Genomic DNA, 17,024 nt, shown 5'->3' on the forward strand with positions numbered 1-17,024 from the left:
CTGATCATTGGTATGCCTTTGGGGTAGCACATGACTTTGGACTATTATGGAAACAACAAGATGTCCTTATCTCCAATGGGAATAATATTCAAGATGGCTCCTATGTCCAAAATGAATTAAATGCCACACTTTTGCTAGCTGCTCTGACTCTTATTAAGGTTCCTGGGCTTGACCCCTTGAAAGCCAAAGTAATCCACCCTGATGATATTTCCATCATCAAAATGCAAATGCTGCTCTCAAGGAGAACAATAGCCAAACCCCTGTTAGAGTCTAAAGAGGGTCTCTCAAATGATCATTTTGGAGACGTCGACAAAGATACCCAACACTTGCCCCCAGAGAGGGAAAAAACAGTTTGGATAATGTATCATTGCAGGTTCAATAAGAAGAGAGAGAACTCTAGCTGGGATCAAATAATCATTGGCCGTACCAGAACTTCTAAAATTACCAGTACTTATAACTATAAATCACTGGTCTACTGACAAAATGATAGCATTCGTGAGCGAACATTTGTGGCGAAAAGTTCGTAAGGGTCACAGAAAGGGCCTCTCTCACTTGCCCCCCATGTCCAAGGTATAATCCAGGGAAACCCGTTCATATAAATGGATGTCATACAGCTTTCCCATCTCATGGACAAATATGTTTTAGTTATGGTTCATATGCTTTCTCACTGGACCCAAGCTTTCTCTTGTAGACAGGCCAGTGCTTTCTCTGTGAGAAAAGATGATCACAGGGCGCCTGGCTGGCTCAGCCAGTAGAGCATGTGAGTCTTGATCTTGGGGTTATAAGTTTGAGCCCCACATTGGGGGAAGAGATTACTTAAAAATAAAATCTTTAAAAAAGAAAAAGATTATCACTACCTGGGGAACCCCTCTCAAACTTCACAGTGGTTAGGAAATCTATCTTACTGGTTGAGTGCTTCAGCAAGTACTAACAGACTATGAAGACTCAAAGGGAAAAATTTGTAGAAACCCTCCAAACACCTTGACCTAAAGCATTGCTGTTGGTCCTCTGAAACTCAGATCCACCCCCCTTGGCAACTCATACTCTCCCGCTATGAGATAGTCACAGGATATCCAAACACTTGGCCTCTGACTTTGACCCACAGTCAATTAAAGGAGATATATTTCAATAGTGTTAAGGCCAAATTGCTTCTATTAAAAATGATCATGCAGGGACACCTGGGTGACTCACTTGGTTGAGCATCCAGTTCTTTGTTTTCTTTTTAATTTTTGAGAGACAGAGAGAGAGAGACAGCATGAGCAGAGGAAGGTCAGAGAGAGAGGGAGATACAGAATCCGAAGCAGGCTCCAGGCTCTGAGCTAGCAGTCAGCACAGAGCCCGACGCAGGGTTCGAACCTACGAACCGTGAGATCATGACCTGAATCGAAGCGGGTAGTCGGACGCTTAACCAACTGAGCCACCTAGTCACCCCTAAAGATTTTATTTTTAAGTGATCTCTCCACCCAGCATGTGGCTTGAACTAACAACCCTGAGATCAAGAGTCTCACGCTCCACTGACCAAGCCAGCCAGGTGCCCAAGATAACAATATGTATTTTGTTAAGTCTTTGAAGTGTTGCCGCTTTCAAACAGTTCATCAGCTATTGCTTCGTGTTGGTGCCTGCACTGTATCTTCCCAGTGCACTTGATCCATTCTTCCTGCGTGCTCTTGCAGTGTTTACCATTCTGCTTTCATGGCTGCTTTAAGCAGGAATTTCCAGGAGGCATATAGGAGTCTAGATCTGACTTTATAGGGAGAAATTTTTCTTCCCCAAGTTGGAATAAGTGCCAAAAAACATTTCCAGCTGGCTACCTTCAGACCTAAGGTCCTGATTTCCAACGTACAGGTTGGAACTGTCATGTTACTTTTGATTCTGTACTTGGTGCCTATAAATCTTTCATTTAAAAAAATGGACCCAATAAGATTATACTCACTTAGCACTTCAAGATGACCTCCAACGCTGATATCCTTGAGAAGATACAGACTTGAGGTCTTCCTCCTTACCCTCCTTGTTATGCCAAGGTGGCCTTAAGTGGTTTCCAAATGCTATGCACTTTCCTTCCAAAGTGGGACGTGACAATCAGAAAAGGTCCTTCCAGGGACTCAGGGACAAAACCACTATAGGCAAAATACTTAATTCTTGATCAGCGATGCTTTTAAGGAAAGATCTTGATCAAAAGAAGGAAATGTGAAAATTAATGAAGGGAAACCTCGCTAAAGCAGACTGGGGAGCTAGAAAGGGAGGGGAACCTACCACCCCATGTCAATTACAGGAAGAACGGTCAATTCCAGTCCCCAGCAGAAGAATCTCAACAGGACAGAATAATCAATTTTAGAAATCCACCACCCCGGCGACTCAGCCAATGAGAACACCATCGTTATCCTGAACTCTTGCAATCCCTCCCAACTTCCTCCTTCTTCTCCATAAAATAATGTTCTTCTCCTTTGTTTGTTGGACTTGCTTATGGTTCTGCTGAAGCTTGCTTGTCCTGGATTGCAATTCTCTGCTATTCCTGGATAAACCCATGTTTTGCTGGTAAAATAACTGGCGGTTTTACTTTTAAGGTTAATAGGAGCGCAGGCATTGTAAGTAACATCTCTGACTTCCCACTACTGCCTGGATCAAACCTTTCACTGCGATTTCATGTAGGTGGATCACAGCACTGACTCGGGCCGAGGGAGGAAGGACAAGGCTGTGCAGGAGGAGGGCAATCAATGAAGAGAAGGGACTTCTGGGAGAGGAGAGCAGCTCTGCTACAAGTATCCAGGAGCTAAGGGAGGGGCAGTGGGTCTGGGAAGTGAATTTGAGTTCAGCACTGGTTTGGGGCATCTTCTCGGTGTCTCTGGTGGGGAGAGGAAGATTTCTGGCTTCTGAGCACATACCTCCAGGGACTGGATCAAGCCCAGATTGTGCGCCAGCGAGCCTCAGAGGCCAGAGGGACCTGGGAGCAGGTGTGCAGCTCCCGGAGCAGCCGCCCACTCCGGAAAACAGCCCCGGCCACGCCCACAGGGCCCTTCCAGGTCCCTTGGATCCCGACCAGTTGGTAGAGACCCCCTGCCCCACGCCGCCTGTGCAAACAGCACCGACAATGTGGGGAGGTCGGGGAGTGCCAAGCAGATTGTGATTTGTACCGCAACCCCTGCCAGCCCTGGAGAGTTGGCTTGGGAACCTTGCGCGATGAAGAGCTAGGGGCGGGGTCGCAGGCTCCGGCCCCGCCCTCTCTTGGCACCCCCACCCCCCACCCCGCGCTGCGCGCCACTCCCCGCCAAGTCCTTCCTCCCAGGGCGCTTGGTAAAGGTGGGAAGAGGGGCCACGTCACAGTCTCCAGGCCAGGGAAACCGCGGCTCCACCCCTCCCACCCCCGCCGGAGCGCTGGGCACGCATCTAAGACTCACCGGCCCCAGCCCAGCGCCAGCCCAGTCGCCGCCGCCAGCCCACAAAGCCACAGGCAGGTGCAGGCGCTGCTTAGGCGCGAGCGGGCTGAGCCGAGCCGTTAGCGCGCGCTGTCCGTTCGTCCGTGCGTCCGAACCGTCCGTGAGCCCACACCGTCCGTGCGCCCACACCGTCTGTGCGCCCGTTGAGGCATCCGTCCGTCTGCGCGCAGCAGCTCCCACCCAGGCCCGGCGGCCACGGCCCGACGTCCTCCCGCATCCTGAGCCGCCCGGCAGAGCCGGCTTTGGCGCGGCAGCCATGTCCATGGGCCTGGAGATCACGGGCACCTCGCTGGCCGTGCTGGGCTGGCTGAGCACCATCGTGTGCTGCGCGCTGCCCATGTGGCGCGTGACCGCCTTCATCGGCAGCAGCATCATCACGGCGCAGATCACCTGGGAGGGCCTGTGGATGAACTGCGTGGTGCAGAGCACCGGCCAGATGCAGTGCAAGGTGTACGACTCACTGCTGGCGCTGCCGCAGGACCTGCAGGCGGCCCGCGCCCTCATCGTCGTCTCCATCCTGCTGGCCGCCTTCGGGCTCCTCGTGGCGCTGGTGGGCGCCCAGTGCACCAACTGCGTGCAGGACGACACGGCCAAAGCCAAGATCACCATCGTGGCCGGAGTGCTGTTCCTGCTGGCGGCCCTGCTCACCCTGGTGCCGGTGTCCTGGTCGGCCAACACCATCATCCGGGACTTCTACAATCCCCTGGTGCCGGAGCCGCAGAAGCGTGAGATGGGCGCGGGCCTGTACGTGGGCTGGGCAGCCGCGGCGCTGCAGCTGCTGGGGGGCGCGCTGCTCTGCTGCTCCTGCCCGCCGCGCGAGAAGAAGTACGCGCCGACCAAGATCCTCTACTCCGCGCCCCGCTCCGCCGGCCCGGGCACTAGCACAGCCTACGACCGCAAGGACTACGTCTGAGGGGCAGCGGCGGGGAGACCCCACCACCCCATGAGCTAGAGCGCCCCCGGGCCAGCGTGCAGCTTCTCATCGGAGACCAGCAGCCCCCTCCCCAGCCCAAGTTCCAGGAGCTCTCACACCGGACCGGGAGGGACCAACCCCAGGGCCCCTTTCGCAGCTGCACACCTCCAGCCCGATGGCCGCGGAGCGCGCGGGGGACCAGCCCACTTGGACAGTGAAACCTCAGCCCCTCCGGAGAGCGGGGCTGGGTGGCCGCCGCTACTTGCCCACCCCTTTGGGCCTCAGCCCCAAAGCCCGCGTTGGGCAGGGACCAGCCCTCCTAAAAAGGGCCAGTGGATATTTTTCAATAAAAGTCTTTCGTTTTGCAGTTACCGGCCCTCCTCGTCCTGAGCGCCGACAGGCTTCCACCTCCCTGCGGAACACCCACCCCACCCCCTACCCGCCCGCACACCGCTAGGGTTGGCCTTGGCTGGGTTCTGCTCTCCCGCTACCTAGCCGGAATGAGCTTAGAGAGGGCAGAGGTTGGCTAACCGAGAAAGTGTGGTTGGAAACTGAACTGGGTGTGCCCTAGGTAGCCATGTGGCCTACTCACTGGGGGTTCAGAGTTGAAGGCCCAAACTAGAGAGGCATGAGCACTTCGACCCTGCTCCATGGACCGAGGCATGGGGAAGGTGGGGGGAGGGGGTCCCGGGGCCCTCCTCTCCAGCCTCTGCCATCTGGGTTCGTGCTGAGGGTATCGTACCTCCCCAGTGCGGCTGCACACCTAACCTTTCCTCTCCATGTGAAAGAGCACATTCAGTGCTATGATTTCATATTTGGAAGAGGGGAACAAAAAGCCCTATTGTTTTGGTAAAACAGCATCAGAAGTAAAACTGGGCAGCACCTTCTCACCTGGAGGAGAGATGAGAGAGGGGTCTCATTTTCTTCCTAGGGACCCCCAAGGGTGAGGCCACAGGACCCTCTGGCGATGCTCTAGGGCTTGAGTTTAACCAGGCTTGGAAGCACTCGTGTCTGGGAGAAGGCGCAGGAAGTTCAGGTAGTAGGAAAGGGCGCAGAGCAAAGTGTGAGGGGAGTGTAGTGAGGCCCAGGGGCCCCGGGTGCGGGGGAGGCCAAGGCAGGAGTCTCAGAGGCAGAATTCCACACTTTGGACCTTACTCTGGTGTTTTGGGAGTCACGGAAGGACCCCCCTGGTCAGATTTGTGCCCCAAAATACTATTTTCAGGAGCCCATGGGGGAGTGGGATTTTGGGAGAAGGGGGTGGGGTGGGGATACGATCTAAGAGGCTCCGCAGCCCTCCCTGGAGGAATGGTATGGCCAGAAACGAGGCAGGGACAGTGGGGCAGGGAGCAGGGCCTGACAGGGGCTGGAAGGAAGCAAGATGAGAGGTAGAGAAGCATCTGGATAGGTAGGGTGAGGGAGACGGAAAAACCAAGAGAACCCCAATTTTCTGCCCTAGGTCATTGTTGGGAGGGAGACCAGGTGCTGGGAAAGATGATGGGTTCAGTTCTGAGTGCACAGAGTTTGGCAAGCCTGTGGGGCCTCCAGGCAGAGAAGTCCAGGAAGTGCAGGACATAGATAAAGAACTGAGACTCGGGAGTGGCCAACGCCGGCTGGTGTTAGCATACAGATGGCACCCGAAACCAGGGTGTCTGAGGTTCCAACAGTGGCCAAGCAACACGAGGTCCGAGTAGCCGTGGGGTTCAAGGCAGCACAGTGGTACCTGGTGGCCTTGGCAAAAGGCGGGCCCCCGCAGACGCAGCGGGCAGAAAAGCCGGTGGGAGATGAGAAGTAAAGTCAGAACATCAAGGCCACGGGTCCAAGAGCTTTGCTTATAAAGGGGGTCTAGGCCGAGTCCGCAAGTTGACAGGGAGCGAGGGTCAAGGGACATGTATATGGGATGGAAGAGAATGATTTCCGAATTATTGTATCTCAAACTTCTCCACCTGCAGCAAAGCTTAAGCAGAAGGTCCTAGTGGACCCCGGGACATTTTTCAGTAGGATACTCCACCCAGCTCCCCCAAATTCTCCAGTTAAGGAATACAGACATGTAGTCACCCTTTAGGACCCGAGGAAGAGGAAGGAGGTTACAATGAATAGCTGGGACACTCTGGCTTTAGGTCATTCTGTATGATTGCCATTCTGTATGATTCCAGGAAAGGACGAGGGGCTGGGGGTGGGGGTGCTTTTGGGGAACTACTCTTCTAGCCTGAGCCTGAGGGGAGTAAAGGAGAGGAAGGAATGAAGGTGAGAGGCTGACGGTTGGAGACGAATCCTAGGGAGAGCTGGACCAGAAGTGAGCTCAGAAAAAGGGGAAGCCAGAGTAGGGGGGCCTCTGTGAAGGGAGGGGACCCAAAGAGAAGGAGGGAGCTCAGTGAAGGGGAGGGGCTCCATGGGGAGGGGGCAGGGGGAGGAGGCTTAGCAACAGGAGGTGAGAGGGAGAGAACTAAGAGCAGAAATTTCTCTGGGCCTGTCTGGGATGCAGTTGAGGAAGTAGGGGGGCAGAAGGGCCAAAGGGCTTGCATTTGCCCTTAAATCTCCACAGTCTCTGGCCATGGCAGTCAGGATGCCAGATTGGACCAAGTCAGAACCGAGGGACACTTGAGTGGCTCCTTTGTCCCAGAGGGCCCTGCAGGTAGGAGCGGGGTTATTCATTTACCTCCAGCTTCCACAAGGCAGCCTGAGGCCACACTCAAGCAGAGCTGTAGCCTGGGGCCGGGAGCCAACCCACCCACCGCAGCTCTCCCCCAGTGCCCCTGAGCCAGAAGGATGTGGCAGAGAAGGGAGACTGCCCTCAGCTCCTCCCCTGGCTCCCTGGAGCCTCCCAGGGGCAGTGAGGTCCCCTACCCCATCCAACACTACCCCCCCGCCCACGCATGTATGCGTGTGCGGGTGCGCATGCACATGTGAGCACACCCTCCCCCCCTTGCCACGCCTATCCTAACTCCACCTGCTCTTATGCTTTTTGGAGTTTAGGGTCTATGCACCGGCATGCAGACCACAGGTTGAGGGGAGTCTCATGGAAAGGATCCGGGAAAACTTCAGGCTAGAGGAGAAACAGAGTCCAATTTCTAGATCCGCTCCTTTTCTCCGTGTGCCTCTGAGCACTTGCCTTGCCCGGCTGGGTCTCAGTTTCTCAGCCATTTCAGCAAGGGGGTCGAACCAGGTGACCCATGAGGACCCCAGTAACATGTCTTTTCTGTCCCTGTTTTTTATCCTTATCACCCCTTGCAGAAGAAAATTAGAACCAAACCGACCAGGTAAGCCAGGCAGTTCATGCCTCTGAAACTCGGCTTCCTCATCCGCAAAATGGGCATGATAATAGCACCAGGCGGTGAAGGATTAGCTGAGCCATCTTCTGGATTCCCGTTCAGCCTATTCTCACCCCATCACAGCACTATGTTGTTTTGTTTCTTTCTTTCTCTTTTTTAATGTTTGTTTATTTTTGAGAGAGGGAACACAGTGGGGGAGGGGCAAAGAGAGAGGGAGACAGAAGATCCGAAGTGGGCTCCATCCTGACATCAGAGAGCCCAGCGTGGAGCTTGAACTCACAAACCATGAGTTCATAACCTGAGCCAAAATCATATGCTTTTTTTTTTTAACATTTATTCAGTTTTGAGAGACAGCATGAGAGAAGGAGAGGCAAAGAGAGGTGGGGACACAGAATATGAAGCAGGCTCCAGTCTCTGAGCTGTCAGCACAGAGCTGAACACGGGGCTTGAACCCACAAACTCTGAGATCATGACCTGAGCAGAAGTCAGACCCTTAACCAACTGAGCCACCCAGGTGCCCCATTGTTGTTTTGTCTCTTGTCAGACTTCCCACCATGATGTCATACCCCAAGGTCAGGGGCACTGTCCCAAGCTTCTGTTCCAGCGTAGCCCAGCACCCATTTGTGGCAGGAAGGCATGACTGCGTGCTTTTCAGCCTGGCACAACGCTAGGCACACAAAAGGACCTCAATTAACTTGAGCTGGTACGGCTGTTAATGTTTTGGTTTATTCAGCCAGGAGGAGCCTGGGAACCTGAGGGCAATGGCTGGGTCATGAGAAAGTCCTGGGTTTCTTCAAAATCCACAGCCCTGGACACCCTCTGCCAGGCCCTGGGGTTCTGTCCCATTCCACCTCCCACCGTTGTGCCTCAGGCTGCCCGGGGCTTGCCACACCTGTTCCAGCTCTTCCTCCTGCCCAGACCAAAAGCCAAGTGCTTTATCAAACAAACACAGCATTTATTGTGGCTCCCTCAAGGTCTGCGGCAGACCTGGAAGAACAGAGAGTACCTTCCTTCTCCCCCCCACACCCAGCACTCCATTCAAGGTCATCTGTGCCAAGACAAGTATGTTCTGCAGAGCAGGTAAAGGGAGCAAGAGTCCCAGCTCTTGTGCTCGCTGACGGACCTTGGGCAAGTCACTCGCCACCTGTCACTCATCTGTAAAAGAGCTGATACTATCCCTGCTTGCTTGATCCCCAAAAGAACCCCGCAGGGTAGGCATTACAAAAGGAGGCCACCAAGGCTCATGAGCTGATGGCCCTCCTGCCAATGACTGGCCCCTCACCTGTCAACCTCGTCAATTATTTCGAGATGTGTCCACCTGTCTTCTTCCCCACTTGCTGCCATGACTCTAACCAGGCCACCACCATCTTTCAGTAACAGCCCCAAGAAGGGTCACCTGCCTCCAGAATCCCTCTCCAACCGGGCTATGCCCCTTTCCAAGCCACTCACGTCAGAATAGCCAAGTGACAGTTCATGTGACAAAGTCCTCAATCTGACCACATCACCCACTTACTTAAAATCCTTCCAGTCTCCTACCCCCATATGGCTCTTAGGATCCCACCCACACCCATGCACCATGATTACCTCCATATTGCCTCGCGTCCTCCCCGCCCCCACCACTGAGGCCCCAAGCCCTCTGGACATCCTTCATTCCTTCATAAACCCTGCCCTCTCCAGGCCCTGAGCCTCACCACAAGCTGTCCTCTGTTCTGGCAGTTTCCCCAATCCCACCTCACCCCTGTTGGCAAGCTTAGAGGTCATTTCATGCCTTGGCTAAGGGAACCCTCCCTGACAGCCAGCCTGTTCCTACAGAGTCCTGTCCATCCATGGAGACACCAATGGCATTTGTCTCTCGGTGCCCGAATCACTTCCCCCTTTTAAACAATCCCACGGCATCCCTTGTCATCTGGTCAGAACATATGCATAATCAAAACAATATGAACAAATGTTTCAGAACTATACTCCCAACAAAGGGCACCTAAAAAAATTGCATTGTCTTCTCCACAACGTCTCACTTCGCTGACCATTTCTAGTTGAAGACACTTTTCAGCATGGTTCAACCCAGTTGTTTTCCTGACTTTTAGAATGAATCTCTTCCACATCATCTAACACGGGGTGCAGGGACTCATCAAAACCAACGATACAGCCCTTTGTTCACAAGTTCACTTGCTCATAAACCACAGCTGAATCTGAGGTCTGTCTGCGGATAGCTGAAGATGAGCCGCACCGTCACCTGCATCCTTTTCTCTGGTCCTGGGGGTGGACCCTTAGGAAGACTGCACTAACCCACATGCTGCCTCCCAGTGTGACCTCTTGTCTTTCTCCCCCCCCCCCCAAGCCATCCGCTCTGCTGGGGAGGGGCCCTAAGCACCCTGTTCACCTGTGTATGGCCCAAGTCTAACAGCATGCATACCCAGCTCGGAGCAGATGCTCGTAAATGAGAGACAAGGTTCATACCCAGGGTGCCAAAGTAACAAAGTTGAAGGACCCACAAGTGTAGATTTCCAAACATATCACAAGGCCATAGTAATCAAAACAGTGTAATAACGGCATGAAAACACAAATAGACCAGAGCACCTGGGGGGCTCAGTCGGTTAAGTATCCGACTCGGGCTCAGGTCACCATCTCACAGTTCATGGGTTGGAGCCCTGCATCAGACTCTGTGCTTCTGCGCGTCCCTCCCTCTCCGTCCCTCCCCCACTCTACCCTCAATGTGGGGCTCAAACTCATGACTCCCCGAGATAAGAATTGCCTGCTCTTCCGATTGAGCCAGCCAGCCTCCTCATTTCAATAAGGGTGCCAAGAGCACTTAATGGAGAAAGAATAGTCTCTTCCACAAATGGTGCTGGGAATACTGGGTATGCACATGCAGAAGACGAAGCTAAACCTTAGTATAATGCCATAGACAAGAATTAACTCAAAATAGATCAAAGACCTACAGATAAGTGTTGAGCCTATAAGACTCTTTGAAGGAAACATATGGCAAAAGCTTCACAGCATTGGACTTGACATCAATATCTTGGTTGTAACATCAAGGCACAGACAACACAAGGGGAGCAAAAGTAGACAAATGGACTTGATGAAAATGTAAGGGGCGCCTGGGGGGCTCAGTGAGTTGAGGGTCTGATCCTTGGTTTCGGCTCAGGTCATGATCTGACGGTTTGTGAGTTAAAGCTCCACATCAGGCTCTACACTGATGAACTCTGCTCTCTCTCCCTCTCTCTCTGCCCCTCCTCTGCATGCACATGCTCTCTCTCTTTCTCAAAATGAAATAAACATTAAAAAAAGAAAATTTAAAACTTTGTGCATCAAAGGACACTGATGGACAGAGTGATAAGGCAACACACAGAATGGGGTGAAACATTTGTAAATCATATAGCTGGTAAGGGGTTAACACCCAAAATATATAGAGAACTTCTAAAACTCAACACCTATTCAAAACAGGCAAAGGATTTGGATAGATGTCCCTCCAAAGAAGAGATACGAATGGCCAGTTAGCACATATGAAAAAATGCTCAATATCACTGATCATTAGGGAAATGCAAATCAAAACCACAATTAGGGGCTCCTGGGTGGCTCAGTCGGTTAAGCCTCCGGCTTCGGCTCAGGTCATGATCTCACGGTTTGTGAGTTCCAGCCCCACATCGGGATCTGTGCTGACAGCTCAGAGCCTGGAGCCTGCTTCAGATTCTGTGTCTCCTTCTCTCTCTGACCCTCCCCTGCTCGCACTGCTCTCTTTGTCTCTCAAAAATGAATAAAAAACATTAAAAAAAGTTTTTAAACCACAATTAGATAACACACCCCCATTAAGATGGCTACTATAGAGGAGAAAGAAAGAAAGAAAGAAAGAAAGAAAGAAAGAAAGAAAGAAAGAAAGAAAGAAAGAAAGAAAGAAAGAAAGAAAGAAAGAAAGAAAGAAAGGAAGAAGAGAAAAAAGGTAGGAAGGGAGGGAGGAAGGAAGGAAAAAACAAGTGTTGTAGAAGACGTGAAGAAGTTGGAGGCCTTGTGCACTGTTGGAAATGTCAACTGGTAGAGCTGTTGTGGAAAACAATATGGCGGCTCCTCAAAAAAATAAAAACTAGAACGACCCTGTGATCAAACAATTCCACATCTGGGTATATATCTAAAAGAATTGAAAGCAGGGTCTCAAAGTCATATTTGCATATCCATGTTCATATCATTAGTCACAATAGCCAAGGAGTGGAAGCAATGTCCATCTATGGGTAAATGGATAGCAAAATGTGCCTCTCCCTACAATGGAATGTGATTTGGCCTTTAAAAGGAGAGAAATTCTGACACCTGCTATAAGATGGATGAATCTGGAGGACATTCTGCTAAATGAAATAAGCCAGTCACAGAAAGGCAAATGCTGTGTCATTCTACTTATATGAGGCATCTAGAACAGTCAGATTTATAAAAACAGATAGTAGAGTGGTGATTACGGAAAGCTAGGAGAAGGAAGATATAGGAGTTATTATTTAAGGAGTTTAGAGTTTCAGATTTATAAGACAAAATAGTTCTGGATGTATGTTTCACAACAATGTGAATACTTTTACCACTATGGAGCTGTACCCTTAAAAATGGGTTAAGATGGTAACATTTATATTACGTATTTTTTACCACAATTTTAAGATTTTATATAGAGGGGAAAAATAAATTTCAAACTGAAGCAAGAAACAAAAAATATTTGTATCATATACAACAGAAAAGTAGTTAATATGTCTAATATAAAAAGAGTTCCCGCAAATCAATAAAAGAGAGTACGATAGGCCAATAGAATAATTGGCAAAGGGAAAGAGGCAATTATAAAAAGAACGATTATGTTAATAAATATATGAAAAGATGCATAACTTCCCTATTAAACGATATTTCTCTAAATTAAACAAGCTTCTTCCCCGCCTTTTCAGATTGGCAAACGTTTTTTTTATGTCTTTATTTAATTTTGAGAGAGAGAGACAGAGAGTGAGTGGGGGAGGAGCAGAGAGAGAGGGAGACACAGAATCTGAAGCAGGCTTAAGGCTCTGAGCTAACTCAGAGGCTAATGCGGGGCTGGAACCCACGAACGGTGAGACCATGACCTGAGCCAAAGCTGGATGCTTAACTGGCTGATCTACCCAGGTGCCCCTCAAATTGCCCTTTCAAATTGTTATATCAATATATACTTCCCTAGCAGGGAGAGGGCAAACGAGAGGCAACCTGGCATGCAACCTGGGCTCTAGTGTGCCGGACTGCCCTGGTTCAAAGTCCAGATCCCCTGTGTGAACTCTGGGCAAATAGTATAACACTTCTGTGCCTCGGTTTTCCTATCTATAAAATGGGGGTGATGATGATGATACCACAGTCCCCTCAACCCTTGTGCTTAAAAGCTGTTAGCTGTTACTATTTTCTCTCAGATGGAGTATCATCAAAGTGCTGATTATTGTCTCCAATTCCATTCTCTGGTCTTCTCTGTGCCTATTGGAGTCTCACATTTACAGACTGGATTATACTCGTCTTCTGAGGGTGAAAAGAGAGAGATGCTGAGCTATTTGTTTTTCCCAGGTTCCTGGTTTGCTACAGGTTCAGCAGAGGGTGTGTCCTTATGCAGCTGTGGCTGCTCTCCAGTAGCCCTTTCAACCCGGCTCCTGGAACTTGGTTTCCTTCCCTTGCTTCTTTAGGCTTGGGGGTGGTCATGACTCCCCCACTGTTGTTAGTTTCTTCATACCTCAGTGTCTTTTACTGAATCCTCCAGCTCCATTTATGCCTCTCTGCATAAAATCCCTCCAGCAAAATCTCTTCCAAATCCACCATGCTGTCTGCCGCCTTCCAGGCCCAGCATGATACAATTCATTTTTAAAGTTTGCCAATCTCAGGGCGCCTGGGTGGCTCAGTTAGTTAGTGGTCGACTCTTGATTTCAGCTCAGGTCATGATCTCACAGTTCATGAGTTCGAGCCCTGCATCAGGCTCCACACTGATGGTGCAGAGCCTGCTTGGGATTCTCTCTCTCTCTCTCTCTCTCTCTCTCTCTCTCTCTCTCTCTCTCCTATCCTTCCCACACACTCTCTCAAATTAAATAAATAAACTTAAAAAAAAAGTCTGCCAGGGGCACCTGGGTGGCTCAGTTGGTTGAGCGTCTGACTTCGCTCAGGTCATGATCTCCCAGTCTGTGGGTTCGAGCCCTGCGTTGGGCTCCGTGCTGACAGCTAGCTCAGAGCCTGGAGCCTGCTTTGGATTCTGTGTCTCCCTCTCTCTCTGCTCCTCCCCCACTCACTCTCTGTCTCTCTCTCTCAAAATTAGGGATAGGCTTCTAGATTTCTAAAGAGAACACCCAGTCTTTCCTTGGATGTTGTCCTGCTAGGTGACGGCATCTAGAATTCTATCATCAAGTTGAACCCTGCAGAGAATGAGCCTGGGGGTGAGCCTGCGGGTGAGGCCAACGATGAGGGTGTTGATCTGAAGAGGAGGAAATATTTGCAGCCCTGGAAATATTTTCTACCCGGGAGTTACTGTCTATGCCCTGGGCCCTCACCCTCCTTAGATCTCTGGCCTTGGGAGATGCAACTTTTCTTATTGTTTAAGCCAGTTTGACCTGGGGGTCCCAGCCAAAGATGTCCTAACCAGTACAACTTGGCTGCCATTAAAAAAAAAAAAAAAAGGCAGGGTGAGGGGGAGTAAGGATGCCTGGGTGGCCCAGTCGATTAAGCATCTGACTTCAGCTCAGTTCATGATCTTATGGTTCATGAGTTCGAGCTTGAGATGGAGAGGAATCTATAAGGTCAAAAGAGACCTAAAAGATCTACCCACCGATCCCAGTTGTGGCCATTTATTGGTTCCTGATTCTTCATACCTCAAGTTGATGGCATTTATGAGACAACTTGAAATTGGAACATTGAGTAAGACAACTGGTAATATTAAGGAATTATTACTTCTTTTTTTTAAGTTTATTTATTTATTAAGTCATCTCTCCACCCGACGTGGGGCGCAAACTCATAACCCTGAGATCAAGAGTCACGTGCTCTTCCAACTGAACCAGCCAGGTGCCCCAGGGAATTATTACTTCTTAAAATGTGTAAATGATATGGTGGTTTATGTTTAAAAAATAAACAGGGATGCCTGGTGGCTTAGTCAGCTAAGCATCCGACTTCGGTCCAGATCGTGATCTCATGGTTTATAGGTTCGAGCCCCCCGTCAGACCGTCTGCTATCCTCTATCCCCCTCTCTCTGCCCCTCCCCTGCACATGCTTTCTCTCTCTCAAAAATAAACATTAAAAAAAGAGAAAAATACCCCTCAGAAATACCTTGTTTCTCTTGCAAAAGCAGAAGAGTTTCCTTGACTTCCCGTCTCCACAGGCCACCCCACTTCCCTGCTCACCCCTGATTTTGCCTGTCCCCCTCCCACGTGCCAGTCAGTCTCTCCTGTCTGCTCCTACCCCCGCTCCTTCGCCACTCCAAGCTGCTCCTGGCAAGGTCCCCAGTGGCCTCCAGGTTGCCATGGCCAACGGTCACTTTTCTATTTGGAGCTTACTCACTCTCAGCAACTTTTGACACAGGTGATCGCTCCCTCCTCCTCAAGACCCTCAGTTCCCCTGCTCTTTTAGACACCCCCCTCCCCTGCCTTCCCCCTCCCTCTATGGCCCACTGCTCATCTTTCTTCTTGGGTCCTCTACTTGTCCTGGGCCCTCTTCCTTTAATGCACTGTTGAATCCTTTGTTTCACGCCTGGCCACAGCTTTGACACCTGCTCTCCTGTGAGCCCCCCATGCATGTGTCCAGCTGCCCCCCCGCCCCACCCCAGATGTCACGGAGGTAGTGGAGTGCAGTGGTTAACAGCGTGGCCCTGGAGCCCAACCAGTTTTGATTGGATCCTGGCCCCACAGCTTCCAAGCTTTGTGATGGTTGGGCAGTTAATTAACCTCTCTGTGGCTCAATGCTCTCAACTCTAGAGAGGGATCAATAAATAATACAGCAGTTAATGGGATGAAATGAGTTAATGGGCACCAAGCACTTAGAACAGTGTTTGGCAAATGTTAAGTGCTCAATAAATGTTAACTACTATGATGTCTCATGGCCGTCTCAAACTTAACATGGCTCAAGCAGAACTCTAGAATGTCCCGCCCTACTAATGCCTTGTAGACGGGAAGGAATGTTCCTCTCTCGCCTTGCCCTGCTCCATGGCACAACTACCCACCCATGCGCTCCGTCCAGAGCCTGGGAGTGGTCCTTGGCTCTTTCCTGTCCCTCACACAGTCTCCCTCTCTACCCATCCAATTCTTCATCAAATCCTACTGATTCTAACTCCAAAACATATCTCAGATCTACCTTTCTCTACCTCGATGGCCACCGCCCAGCCAGAAGTTGGCATCATGTCCTAACTGGACAACCACAGTAGTGTCGAAGCTGATTTTCCTTCCTCTCTTCTATGTGCCCTTCGGTCTGTCCCTCTACCCTCCTCCCCTGTGCAGCCAAACAGTCCTATAAAAATGTCAACCATGTCGGGGAGCTTGGGTGGCTCAGGCGGTTAAGCATCCACTTCTTGATTTCGGGTCAGGTCATGATCTCAGGGTTCATAGGATGGAGCCCCACGTTGGGCTCTGTGTTGATGGCATGGAGCCTGATTAGGATTCTCTCTCTCCCTCTCTCTATGCTTCTCCCCCATACATGCTCTCTCAAAATAAATATATAAACATTTTTTTTAATGTAACTCATGTCTCTCCCTCCTTAAACCTTTCACTGGTTCTCATTTTCCTTACAATAAAGACTAAATCCCCTCCCAGGCCAAATAATATATGCTTTCTCTTCTTGCTTCCTCTGTGCACCTCAGGGCCTTTGCATACACTATTACCTCTGCCTAGACCACTTTTACTCCTGGTGTTCATATGACTCCCTCCTTCTCATCCTTCAGATTTCACCTTACCTGAGGACTTTCCTTACCATCCTACTTAATATTACTCAATCCAATTACCAGTGCATGCAGTACCCTGCTCACTGAACTTATCACAATTTATACTTATTTATTTCTTTGTCTATTTATTTACAGCCAGTCTCCCCTGCCGGACAGTAGAAAAGCAGAGAATTTGGGGTTTTGTTTTTTTGTGTTCCTTGAGGAACAGGGCCATGCAATCGCCATACCCCAGCTTTAAAAATCATAATTGGCATTAGCACGTGCTCAATAAATATTTGTCGAATGAATTATTGGACTATTGATTTAAAAAGAAAGTCAACTGTGGACGGATGTGCATGGCATTTTCGCAATTATGAAAGTCCATCTACAAACTTCGACACGGGATGACATTATTTGTGTTGCTCCCTGTTCTGCCAAGGCCGTTGGAGACAAGTTGAACTTCAATCCTCCCGAGGCTGGGCCACGATTCCAGGATATTGAGCAGGGCCCGATCTGCTTGGGGGGAGCCGCTGAAAGAGGGACACGCT

At 50.4% G+C, this 17,024-nt stretch overlaps 1 protein-coding gene across 1 annotated transcript; it reads left to right on the forward strand.

The window, feature by feature from the left end:
- The first annotated feature begins 3,335 nt into the window (after window positions 1-3,335).
- CLDN3 (claudin 3) lies at window positions 3,336-4,718 on the forward strand. Its single transcript, XM_029948175.1, has one exon. The coding sequence runs from the start codon at window positions 3,691-3,693 to the stop codon at window positions 4,345-4,347; it is 657 nt and encodes a 218-aa protein (XP_029804035.1). The 5' UTR covers window positions 3,336-3,690; the 3' UTR covers window positions 4,348-4,718.
- The last annotated feature ends 12,306 nt before the right edge of the window (window positions 4,719-17,024 follow it).

Source organism: Suricata suricatta, chromosome 8 (assembly GCF_006229205.1).
Source record: "Suricata suricatta isolate VVHF042 chromosome 8, meerkat_22Aug2017_6uvM2_HiC, whole genome shotgun sequence".
Lineage (NCBI taxonomy): Eukaryota > Metazoa > Chordata > Mammalia > Carnivora > Herpestidae > Suricata > Suricata suricatta.